Here is a 10,159-nt window from a genome sequence, read left to right on the forward strand (position 1 = left end):
TCACAGAATTTCAGAGAAGCTTTGATGCCCATATGTTTATTTTTAGGTTAAAAAAATTAAAATAAAACAAAACAAAACCCTAACTCTTTGTACTTTTACTACCATACCTATGAACTATCATTTTTGATGACTTCCTATGGGACAGGCATTATTATAAGCCTTAAGTCTTTATTGACTTATGTACTCCTTGCAGCTTCTTTTACAGAGAAGGAAAGTGAAACACAGAAAGATGACCTAACTTGCCCAAGATGACACAACAGACTATGACTTGAACCCAGGTTGTCTGACTTCAGAGCTCATACTCTTAAGTATAATTTTAGGTTGTTCCTTGTTAATTTAACATGTTTCTGCAATGTTCTGTGAAGACTTTTAGAAAGACATAACAGAGTTTATTTGGGGAGAGTCTTAGAAACTACACTGGAATAGAGTTTGTTGTTACAAAAAGAGGCTGTGCTTAGTGCATTGCCAAGTTTCAAGAGGAAACTTTATTAAAGGAGATAAAAATAAGGCAATAAGTCAAGGACAGAGATGGTCAGAAATAGGTCAGAAAGCAAGATTTCAAAATGTAGTTATATGAGAGAGTTCAAGAGTATACCATAAATAAATCAGGGATCCCAGAAAGTCTCTTGTATTGGGTGTGGAACAAGAAGTGCAGGAGTCAACTGGCTAGTTTAGCTCAAACTGTTTAACTTTTTGTGCACACTACCCAGCAGCACAAAGATTCCCAGTTGGAGAAAGTAAGATGTACTAAAAAAATACAACTCATCTCTCTGCTGTTTCAAATATTTATTTTAGGTCGTAAAAGCTTTTATTGTTTTGAACCCTGATTACAAGTCACATGACCAAGAACAATTAAAAAAGGAGATTCAGGATCATGTAAAAAGAAGTACAGCACCTTACAAATACCCAAGAAAGGTAGGCATCCTATTTATGATGAATATTTGTTCAGTGTTATGGAATTTTTTTCAACTGTTTATTTTCTCCTTTTTAATGAACACGCTCCTCAAACATGCTACATAAAGTGTTTCAAATTGAACTAATGATGTGTAAATAAGAATCTGAATTTTTAAAATTAAACTCTTAACTTGGCTCAGTGAACTTGCGGTAAATACTAAATATCAAGAAAAAATCTCCTTAACAATACCCCCTTCCCTATTTGGTTACCCAAAACCCACAACAAGTGTCCTAATCTTTTCATCTAGAATTCATAATAGAACTACTACATAAATGGCTTTATCTAAAGATGAAAACTTTTAGACTAATTTTCTTCTTCTTGATATTTAACAGGTAGAATTTATTCAAGAGCTGCCAAAGACTATTAGTGGGAAGATAAAAAGAAATGAACTGAAGAAAAAAGAATGGAAAACAATTTAAATTCATCCCATTATCATAGTACATATGAAATAAACACAGAGGCTGAATTTGAAATAAAAAAATTCAATAGATTCCTATGCACCAGTGTCAATGTTCCTATAATTTGGCATCACAAAATAAATGTCATCAGTTGCTCAGGAATTTTTATTTTGATACTTCTTTTTTGTAGTACTAGGGATCAAACCCAGGGCCTAGCACATGCCAGGTACATGTTCAATAACTGAGCTATATCCCCAGATCACAGCATTCTTAAATGTTTGGTATAGAAGCAGTTTCTATCAATCAATCAAATCTCTGCCACATTGGATTTTAATCCTTAGTTAAATAATTCCAATATGTGAATATACAAATTGGAATAATTAAGCCTTGAATAAGACTAAACAACTTATAATTTTTCAGAAAAGTAAAAAATATCAATCTGGAGATTATCATAATTATCAAGTATCTACCTAAAAATAGAGTAGGAAATTTTATTAGTCACATTTTTATTCAAATAATTTAAAAATAGCTTATAATTTGTTTCAAGGTCTAACTAGAAAAATGAACATCATGTACTATTATTGCTTATTTAACCTAATGAATACAGTTTATAAAATATTTTGTCATTCTTCAAGGAGGCATGAAAATTCAGCAAACATTATTATATGAAATATAAATAAAATGTGTAAGATAGTACCAGAATATTCATGTTTGGGAATTTAAGGAGTAATTAGGATTCATACCTGAACACAGAAGGCAATTGTTAAGCAAATGGTGAGTGAAAGTGGAAGGCATGAAATATACTTTCTTTCTGTGTATGTGTGCTTGTGTGTGTGCACGTGTGTGTGTATCTGCTACAATACAGTCTACAGAATTCAGATATGCTAAGACTCCATAACTCGTAGCCCTATACTTTTTTATCTTTCCTGCACTAAAAGTCAAAAAGTAAAAACTGTTTAACTGTACAGAAAATTTATCAATTCCTCATTGAAGGTCTGAGTCTCAAAGAATTTTTAGTAGGAAGACAATTACTGTCACGAATATGGCTTGTTACTAGAGAACTAAAAGTGAGTCTCCCTGAGGAATGAGAGAGAAGCGTGTTGTTGGCTTTTTCCTTTTGAAGTGTTTGTTCCCATTTAAAATAATCACAACACTTTCTGTTTTCTTGATATTTGCCAATAGGGCAACAATAGAAGACTCTTCCATGGTTTGGTCCATTGTTAGAAACAACAAGTCTCTTAGATCTCTGGCCACACTTGCATAAGGGAGGTGTCATTTTCCCACTCTTCCAAGGCTCCTGTAGATTCACTGCAGAAGTTAATACAGCGGGGGCAACCTTCTGACAAGAACTTTTTCCTGGGGAACAATCAGATGATGCTGGCTTTTCTTCATGAATAGTGAAGGTCTGTTTTTTTGCTGGTGGGAAAACTGGGGGACTAGGTGAATTCCTTTTAGAGACACCTAAAGAAAGAGGATGTTTCCCCAAAACTGAAGGATGAGATGCACTGGCATTAACACTGTTAAAGGCACATAATTTGCGTTCAGGTAATTTAAAGGCAGACACATCTGAACCTGGATATTTAGCTTCTTTTACATTATAAATAGTAGTGTGAGGACTCTTATACACAATGGACTTAGTGGTCTCCAATTCCTTTAAAGTTTTCTTGATGCCTCCAAAATTTTCATGACTCAGCACTTCTGACTCTTTTAAAACCATTACTCTTTCTCCAGAACTAAGTGAAGTCTCTACATTTGTGTCACTAATAGGAAGTAGACTATCTATATTTTCCTCAGGTTGAGATGCTGGCAGTAAAACTATGTCTTCCCATTCAGCCAACATAGGCAAAGAGTCAAGAGTAGAACTCATTTCCACTTCAGAAACATGATTAACAGAAGGAATGGTAGTAGAGACAAGTACCAATTCTGAATTAAATGTTGAAGACTTAGATTTGGTATTAACTACAAGATGTTCATTTTTTTTTTGCTTCTGCACATAGATAGATGAATTTAGGCTGGGAGACTGCAACTGTCCCAAAGATGTAGAGGGCTTAGTATTAAAAACAGATAAGCAACTTTCGACATTGTGAGGACCGGCTTTTATACTGTTCTTTACTTGTAACTGATCCTTTTGTACTGTTATAGGGGAATTCACACAAACTAAATTCATTTGAACCTTTTCATGAGGACTTATTGTATTTTTAGGCTCTCTATCATGTATATTGGAACCCTGGATGCTAATGTTGCAGGCAGATGTTTCTTCTTGATTTGTATTCAAATTTCTGGTCAGAATGTTGGGATTCTTCTTTGTGAGAACCTACGATTCCACAGACAAATCCAACAGCTTTAGAAATTCTGCATTTATACTTTCTTCAGCAGAAATTATGTGATATGACAAAAAAGAAATATGTCATCTGTTAATAAATGATCACACATATGAAATCCACATTTCAGTGAACCCATGACTACTCTGGAGTTTGAGATAACTGAATAAAAAGGGAATATACCACTGACCTTGTTGAAGGACCTTGTAATTTTCATTAGGCACCCATCTCTGATCATTTTCCAAGCAAGAAGAGCAGTATTGCGAGAATCATCCAACCCTGAGGAAATAGATATCAAACACTGAACTCAATAGTAGCGTAAAGAAAAAAACAACAATAAGAAAAAATTACCACTTAAATAAAATTGGGGCATAGTGTTAACTTTATAATCACCTACAAATTTTAATCACAATAAACTGGTCTTGTGGAAAGCTATGGCCACATTATCAATGAAAGAGATCTCCTAGATTTGCAGAGTAGGAAGTAAAAATTTGTTTCAGTTACTAAAAATGTAACTGGCATTCTATAGGAACCATGATTTGGGAATAGCCTTGTTTAGTTCTTTCACTAATCCACTGTATCATTTGGGTACTTGTTTAACATCTCCATTTGATTTGACTGATTAATTCTTTTCATTCTTTTTAGCAACTAGAAAGCCACTAGATGGCAATTTTTACATTAAATAGTTCATGAAATTGGTAACTCCAAAAACAGAAACAATTTGAATTGTGTAGATTAGGAGCAACTTTTAGGTTAAAGGATATTTGTTATTAATGGCATTATCAAAAAATGAAGTTTATATTAAAATTTTTTACAACACTTAATTGAGTTACATAATAAAATGATTTGCCACTTATACAAACCAGAATGTTCTCGTCCTGAGAATTCTATTCCCACTTCCTGCAAGGCACCGCTTAGTCCTTTTGGCTTTCTTCTATAGAAAAGCTGACCAAATCAAAGAAAACATAGCTAAAAATATTATTAATACTTGAAAGGCTGGATATTAACCACTTTTTATAATTTTAGTTCTATTGAATTTTAAATATGCTTATTTCTTTTTTTTAATATTTATTTATTTTTCAGTTTTGTTTTTTTTTTAGGTGGACACAATATCTTTATTTTTATTTTTATGTGGTGCCAAGAATCAAACCCAGTGTCTCACCCATGCTAGGTGAGTGCACTACCACTTGAGCTACATCCCCAGCCCCTGAAATATGCTTATTTCTATTATATTGTTTTTAAAGTCATATTTATATGAATATTCCCAAAGAAAATACCAATACCATGTATGGGAAATAATGTAATCATTTTTCAATAGAAGGAAAATGAACATGCCCTTGCCTTTCACCCTTACCTTGTAAGTTGCTCTGAGATCAATCCAGGAATTTAAGAACACGGGTTTTAACAGTTGTTTTCTTTTACACTCATACTCCAGGCAAACCCCCAAGTCCCAGTCTTCATTAAGCAAATTAAAACAGAACAAAGTTATTTACGTCAGAATTTCCTTCCACTTACAAATAAATACGGAGGATGATATAAAATAGTACAGTAAGGCTTAATTGCTCTTCTAATAACTAATAATGCTAATAAATAATAACATGTATGCTTTTTATTCCTTTACATAACTTATTATTAAAGAAATTACATTGGTAACTAAGTTTCAAAATGATTTCTTAAACACCCAATAAAACCCTTATTGTTTCAGAAACAAGATGTTAAATTAGGAAAGTCATATTTCTTATATTCTAGGAAAATGTTAAAGTAATTGAAAAACTAAATATTTTATAGCAACTTGAATCCAACTATGACTATCAATCTGTGTTTTATCAAGGGTGCTATACTGCTATCAATGACTATTAATGGCAATTAATTATTAATTTATCATGGTCATACAAAGACCTATGTTAAATGGTTCATTTTTTTTTCTTAATGTCTATATTAGTAAGGATCAATGCATAAAAGCAAAGGATGTGACCTCATGACTCTTTATTCAAGGATACAGAAAATACCATAATGAGTTTTCAATGAATCATTGTCTGAATTCAGAAGAACATAGAGGAACACCTTGAAAGATTCAAAAAGCTGATGCTTATATTTTTAAGGTATCCAGTATCATAATGTTAAAGATATGAGCAAATTTACTTTTCTTGGTTAACACTGTAAGGAACTTGAATTTATTTTCCTGGTCCAGGTTAAGAAGTATAATTCTAGCTGGGCGTGGTGGCATACCTGTAATCCCAGTGGCTGGGGAAGCTGACACAGGAGGATCTCGAGTTCAAAGCCAACCTCAGCAATGGCGAGGCGCTATGCAACTCAGTGAGACCCTGTCTCTAAATAAAATACAAAATAGGGCTGGGGATATAGCTCAGTGGTTAAGTGCCCCTCAGTTTAATCCCCTGTACCAAAAAAAAAAAAAAAAGAAAAAAAAAAGTATAATTCTAGATTACTAAGTAGAAAATTAGCAATAAAGATTTTCATCGTTGGGCTGGGGTTGTGGCTCAGTGGCAGAGCGCTCACCTCGTACGTGTGAGACCTTGGGTTCTATCCTTAGCACCACATAAAAATAAATAAACAAAATGATGATACTGTGCCCATGTTTAACTAAAAAAATATATATTAAAAAAAAGATTGACATCGTTATAATGCTACCCATTTGTGGTTGATAGGAATAACTCAATTATTATTATTTTTTACCTGACCAAGTAACAAATGCACACAATTTTGCTGCAGAAGTAGAAGGCTCCGAAACCCCAGTAGCAAAAACAATTTTCTTCTGTTGCTGAATCTTATGAATCCATTTACAGAACTGAGATAAGCAAATCTTCAGAGGGGCTCCTTCATCAACTTGAGCCTGATTAGAGTCACAAAATCTGAATTCAACAATCAAATTCTATAATTATCAAGCAGACATTGTAATTATATGGGGGGATATAACAAAGAGGTTCTAACTGGCAAAGAGTTTATCCAGTGAAAAAATGTTAAGATACACAGGAGCTCTTTAACGATTAGAACTCACCAAGATAAGAATTTGGTTGATAAATCTAAAATTGGACAGAAATATAATCATTAAATCCAGATTGACAGAAATAAAATAAATTTGAGTCACTTCATTTCCTTAGGATCATTTCTTTGTTTTTTTCCCCTTCCAATGCTGGGGACTGAAATCCAGGACTCCCACATGCTCAGCAAGCACTCTACCACTGAGCTGTAGAGCCAGACTTGATCGTCATGTTTATAACACAATTCTAATTTTTAAATATCCCAGTGGATTTTGGGAGAGGACATTGTTTCTCTTAACACTTAATAAATGGTATTTTAAACACCCAATAAAACCCTTACTGTTTCAGAAACAAGAGAAAGATGTTAAATTAGGAATGTCATATTTCCTATATTCTAGGAAAATGTCAACGTAATTGAAAAACCAAATATTTTATAGCAACTTTTTTTTTCTAAAACTGATTTATGAATCTTAAAATTTGCATCATACCTGTTTTATGCCTGTCAGCTCCATGCAAAATTCCGAAAGAATTGGATGTTCTTGAGGCTGAACATAAGCATGGAATTCGCATTCAATCTCTCCAGTTAATGTGTTCAGCAATACTGCTGGAAATTCAACTAAATCAAAGAATTATCAACCAACACTTGAATATACAAGTTTTAACAATGCTATAGTCATTTTAAATTAAACATATATTGTCAAAATAGAATTATTAAACAATAAATTTCAATAAAAGCATAATAAGAGACCAAAGGAGTATGATATGAAGTAACAATAAACCATAAATAAAAATACTAAAATCATATTCATCTCTATAGTTCCATAATTAAATATGAAGACCATATGGAAGTTGAAATAATTGTTTTAGTTTCTATGCATTTGAGGTTTTGTATATAATTCTAAAACAATTATTTTACACAATGATACATTTAGGTATTTGGGATTTTGTTTTTAAATAAAGACAGGTTTTATATAAAACTACCAATTCATAGACCATCTCCTAAACTATTGGCTGGTTTATATCTCTAAACTTTAAAATGACTACCTTAATGCTAAATTTGTTTGGAATTTATTGGAATTCCAGACTTACTTATTTCCTGGCTATTGTGGTGTTTCCCATCATTCCAGCAGGTGGATTCAAAATCAATCACAATTAAGTAGTCATACAACTGCTCTGCAAAAGATTAGGGTGTTCTTATGCTTCACTAGTGGTGAAAGTACAGGCTACAAAATGTAAAGAAATTAAGAGCATTACTTACTGGATTTGCTTCTTCCTAGTTTGTCATTTGCTGGTGCAATTGATTTTCTCCTAATTAATCCAAGCTGCCTAAAAATGTAAAACAACCCAATAAGATCAATGAACCCATTCACACTACTGGGCAAATGGCAAAGTACTCCTTAATGTGTTCTGATGGAAGAGAAACTAGACTTTGGGAGGAAAGACCTGGGTACTTTTTTTTTTTCCCCCCTTCACATCATCATACATATAATCTGTATAATGATGAGGGTCTCCTTAGGGGAGGGGAAGGGGGAATAGGAAGGACAGCAAAATAAAATAGATACTAGTTTTGCCGTATGTATATATGTGACTGTATGACCAGTGAGATTGTGCAACCTGTACACTCAGAAAAATGAGAAATTATCCCCCATTTGATTCAAATGTGATATGTCAAGATCATTGTACTGTCATGTGTAACTAATTAAAACAAACAAAAACGAATTAAAAAAATAAAAATAAAAAATAAAAAGACTTGGGTTCTGGTACTGTAATCCTTTTTTTTTTATATTTATATTTTATTTTGAGACAGGGTCTCACAGAGTTGCTTAGTGCCTCTCTAAGTTGCTGAGGCTGGCTTTGAACTCATGATCCTCCTGTCTCAGCCTCCTGAGCGGCTGGGCTGTCATCCTCTTTTGATTTTAGTAGTCATTTTACCTACATAGACTTCAAGCACATATTAGCAAACTTAGGTTAATTTTATCTGCTCCCTGTATTTTACAGTAATGTTGGGGAACTCATGATTGTAGGGGTACAGAAACACTGAAGAGCTTTAGTTATTTTTGTCCTTACACTTTTTTTTTTTTTCCTTTTTCAAGTCTTTGCTATGCATACAGCACAATTCTGAGAAAATATGAACACAGGGCTGTGGAGAGCCACAGCTGAGTCAGAATGGCCCCTGGTATTTTGCCAGAAGGAATGGTTGAGAGGTGAGGCCAGCGAGCCATTAAGATGATGATAATTAAGTTAAGCTGTGTATAATTGCTGTGACTGGATGATGCTGGATTGAAACGGGCTGTCTATTCAGTTGTATATAGACCCCTGCTGGCCGGCAATAGGCCCAGTCCTTCAGGACAGGTGTCTCAGTGGTTCTCCTTTGCTAGCAAAGCAATAAACCATCCTTTTTCCTTCTCAAGACCATTTTCTCTTGCTGGATTGGCATCAAGACAAGGACAGCTTTCTACACCAGGACAGCGTTCCACAACAAGGACTCAAGTACAGGTGAGACTCTGATGGGCAGGGAGAGTTTTTAACTGTTGTAGTGCTGTTTTGTATTTTTGCTTTGTTGTTATTGCTGCTAAGAGGTGGAAGGTGAGGGTAGGAATTTGGGAATAACTAATAACTAGCATTTACTGACTGTTACTACACAGCAGGTACTAAGCATACATGGTGAACTCATTTAGTCAGCAACTCTAGGAGGCAGACATTTTTTTGGTCCCCAAATTTTTTAGATGAGAAAATGGGTAATTTGTCAAGTGGACCGTTTTGTCCGGGCGCGGTGGCGCACGCCTGTAATCCCAGCGACTCCGGAGGCTGAGGCAGGAGGATCGCTAGTTCAGAGCCTGCACATTTTAACTGGGTCATTCGTTAGTCGTGCGGCCAACGGCATGATAGGTGCACTGGCGCCGGCCTGGGACCTCCCAACAGGTTACACGGGGCTGTCACGTCCCGTGGTTTTTCCCAAGGCTACAAGGGGCAGACGCAGGCTCCAGGCCACGGAGAAGAGAAAGCCGGGGCTCCTCGGGCTCCTTCCCGCCTAGCGGAACGCAGCCTGGGGCTGGAGACCCAGGTTCCGGCAGGAGCTTTTCAAAGCGTGCAGATCCCGGACGCCGAGAATGCGGAAAACCGAGGCCGCCACGGCGGACGCCGGCAGCGCAGCCCTGCCCGGGACGCCTGCGCCGGACCCAGAGCGACCACCCTCCCTGGCACCGCGGAGAACCCACTAGCCTACCGCGCCAGGCGCTTGGTTGCCATTCCCAACACTCCGGGATCTCCGACGTCCAACTGCCGGAAGTCCACTGACTCCCACTTCCGGTCCGTTCAAACATCCGGCGCGGCTGAGGCGGCGGCGTTGGCAGAGGCGGCCGCAGCGCCTGGTGCTCCGTTGGTCGCTTCTCGGGCGTTTCCGAGACTTCGGGGTTGTGGGAGTGGTTTTAGGCTGAGAAGCCGCTAGGGGGCGCCCCCTTCCGTCTTTGCCAGCGGCCGGCGGCG

General features: G+C 36.2%; 3 protein-coding genes across 24 annotated transcripts in view; 2 read left to right on the forward strand and 1 right to left on the reverse strand.

Annotated features, from left to right (window-relative positions):
- Nucleotides 1–1,515, forward strand: part of Acsm3 (acyl-CoA synthetase medium chain family member 3) — a 25,249-nt gene extending 23,734 nt beyond the window's left edge. For all 4 annotated transcript variants that reach the window (XM_048789616.1, XM_015491138.2, XM_015491135.2 and 1 more), the window contains 2 exons: nucleotides 796–915; nucleotides 1,288–1,515. In XM_048789616.1, coding sequence (XP_048645573.1) covers nucleotides 796–915; nucleotides 1,288–1,374 — 207 coding nt within the window. In that variant the 3' untranslated portion in view covers nucleotides 1,375–1,515. The remainder of the gene's footprint in view (nucleotides 1–795; nucleotides 916–1,287) is intronic.
- Eri2 (ERI1 exoribonuclease family member 2) lies at nucleotides 772–10,085 on the reverse strand. 11 transcript variants are annotated; one of them, XM_048789608.1, is made up of 9 exons: nucleotides 9,896–10,085; nucleotides 7,932–7,999; nucleotides 7,763–7,846; nucleotides 7,162–7,289; nucleotides 6,369–6,525; nucleotides 5,029–5,129; nucleotides 4,538–4,619; nucleotides 3,865–3,953; nucleotides 772–3,667 (listed from the first exon to the last, which is right to left on the reverse strand). In XM_048789608.1, the coding sequence occupies exons 1-9, from the start codon at nucleotides 9,994–9,996 to the stop codon at nucleotides 2,330–2,332; spliced, it is 2,148 nt and encodes a 715-aa protein (XP_048645565.1). In that variant the 5' UTR covers nucleotides 9,997–10,085; the 3' UTR covers nucleotides 772–2,329. The 11 variants fall into 11 exon arrangements, with proteins under 11 accessions (XP_048645565.1, XP_015346616.1, XP_048645566.1 ...); XM_015491130.2 differs by having other exon boundaries at nucleotides 9,900–10,061; XM_048789609.1 differs by lacking the exon at nucleotides 7,763–7,846.
- Nucleotides 9,012–10,159, forward strand: part of Rexo5 (RNA exonuclease 5) — a 24,134-nt gene continuing 22,986 nt past the window's right edge. For 7 of the 9 annotated variants that reach the window (XM_048789603.1, XM_015491125.2, XM_015491127.2 and 4 more), the window contains exon 1: nucleotides 10,075–10,159. This exon is cut by the window's right edge and continues 68 nt beyond it. The gene's annotated coding sequence lies outside the window, so the exon portion shown is untranslated. Of the gene's footprint in view, nucleotides 9,170–10,065 lie in introns of those variants that run through there. The other 2 variants (XM_048789605.1, XM_048789604.1) reach the window with 2 other exon arrangements.

The sequence above is a fragment of the Marmota marmota genome, unplaced genomic scaffold (genome assembly GCF_001458135.2).
Source record: "Marmota marmota marmota unplaced genomic scaffold, marMar, whole genome shotgun sequence".
Lineage (NCBI taxonomy): Eukaryota > Metazoa > Chordata > Mammalia > Rodentia > Sciuridae > Marmota > Marmota marmota.

Bases quoted from the DNA above. Each gene is read 5' to 3' on its own strand.
- Eri2 (XM_048789608.1), bottom strand. From the start codon at position 9,996: ATGTTTGAACGGACCGGAAGTGGGAGTCAGTGGACTTCCGGCAGTTGG. The intron at 7,847-7,931 runs GTAAGTAATGCT...AATCTTTTGCAG, and splicing joins ACTAGGAAGAAGCAAATCCA to AGCAGTTGTATGACTACTTA. The intron at 4,620-5,028 runs GTAAGGGTGAAA...TGATTTGGTCAG, and splicing joins ATCTCAGAGCAACTTACAAG to CTTTTCTATAGAAGAAAGCC.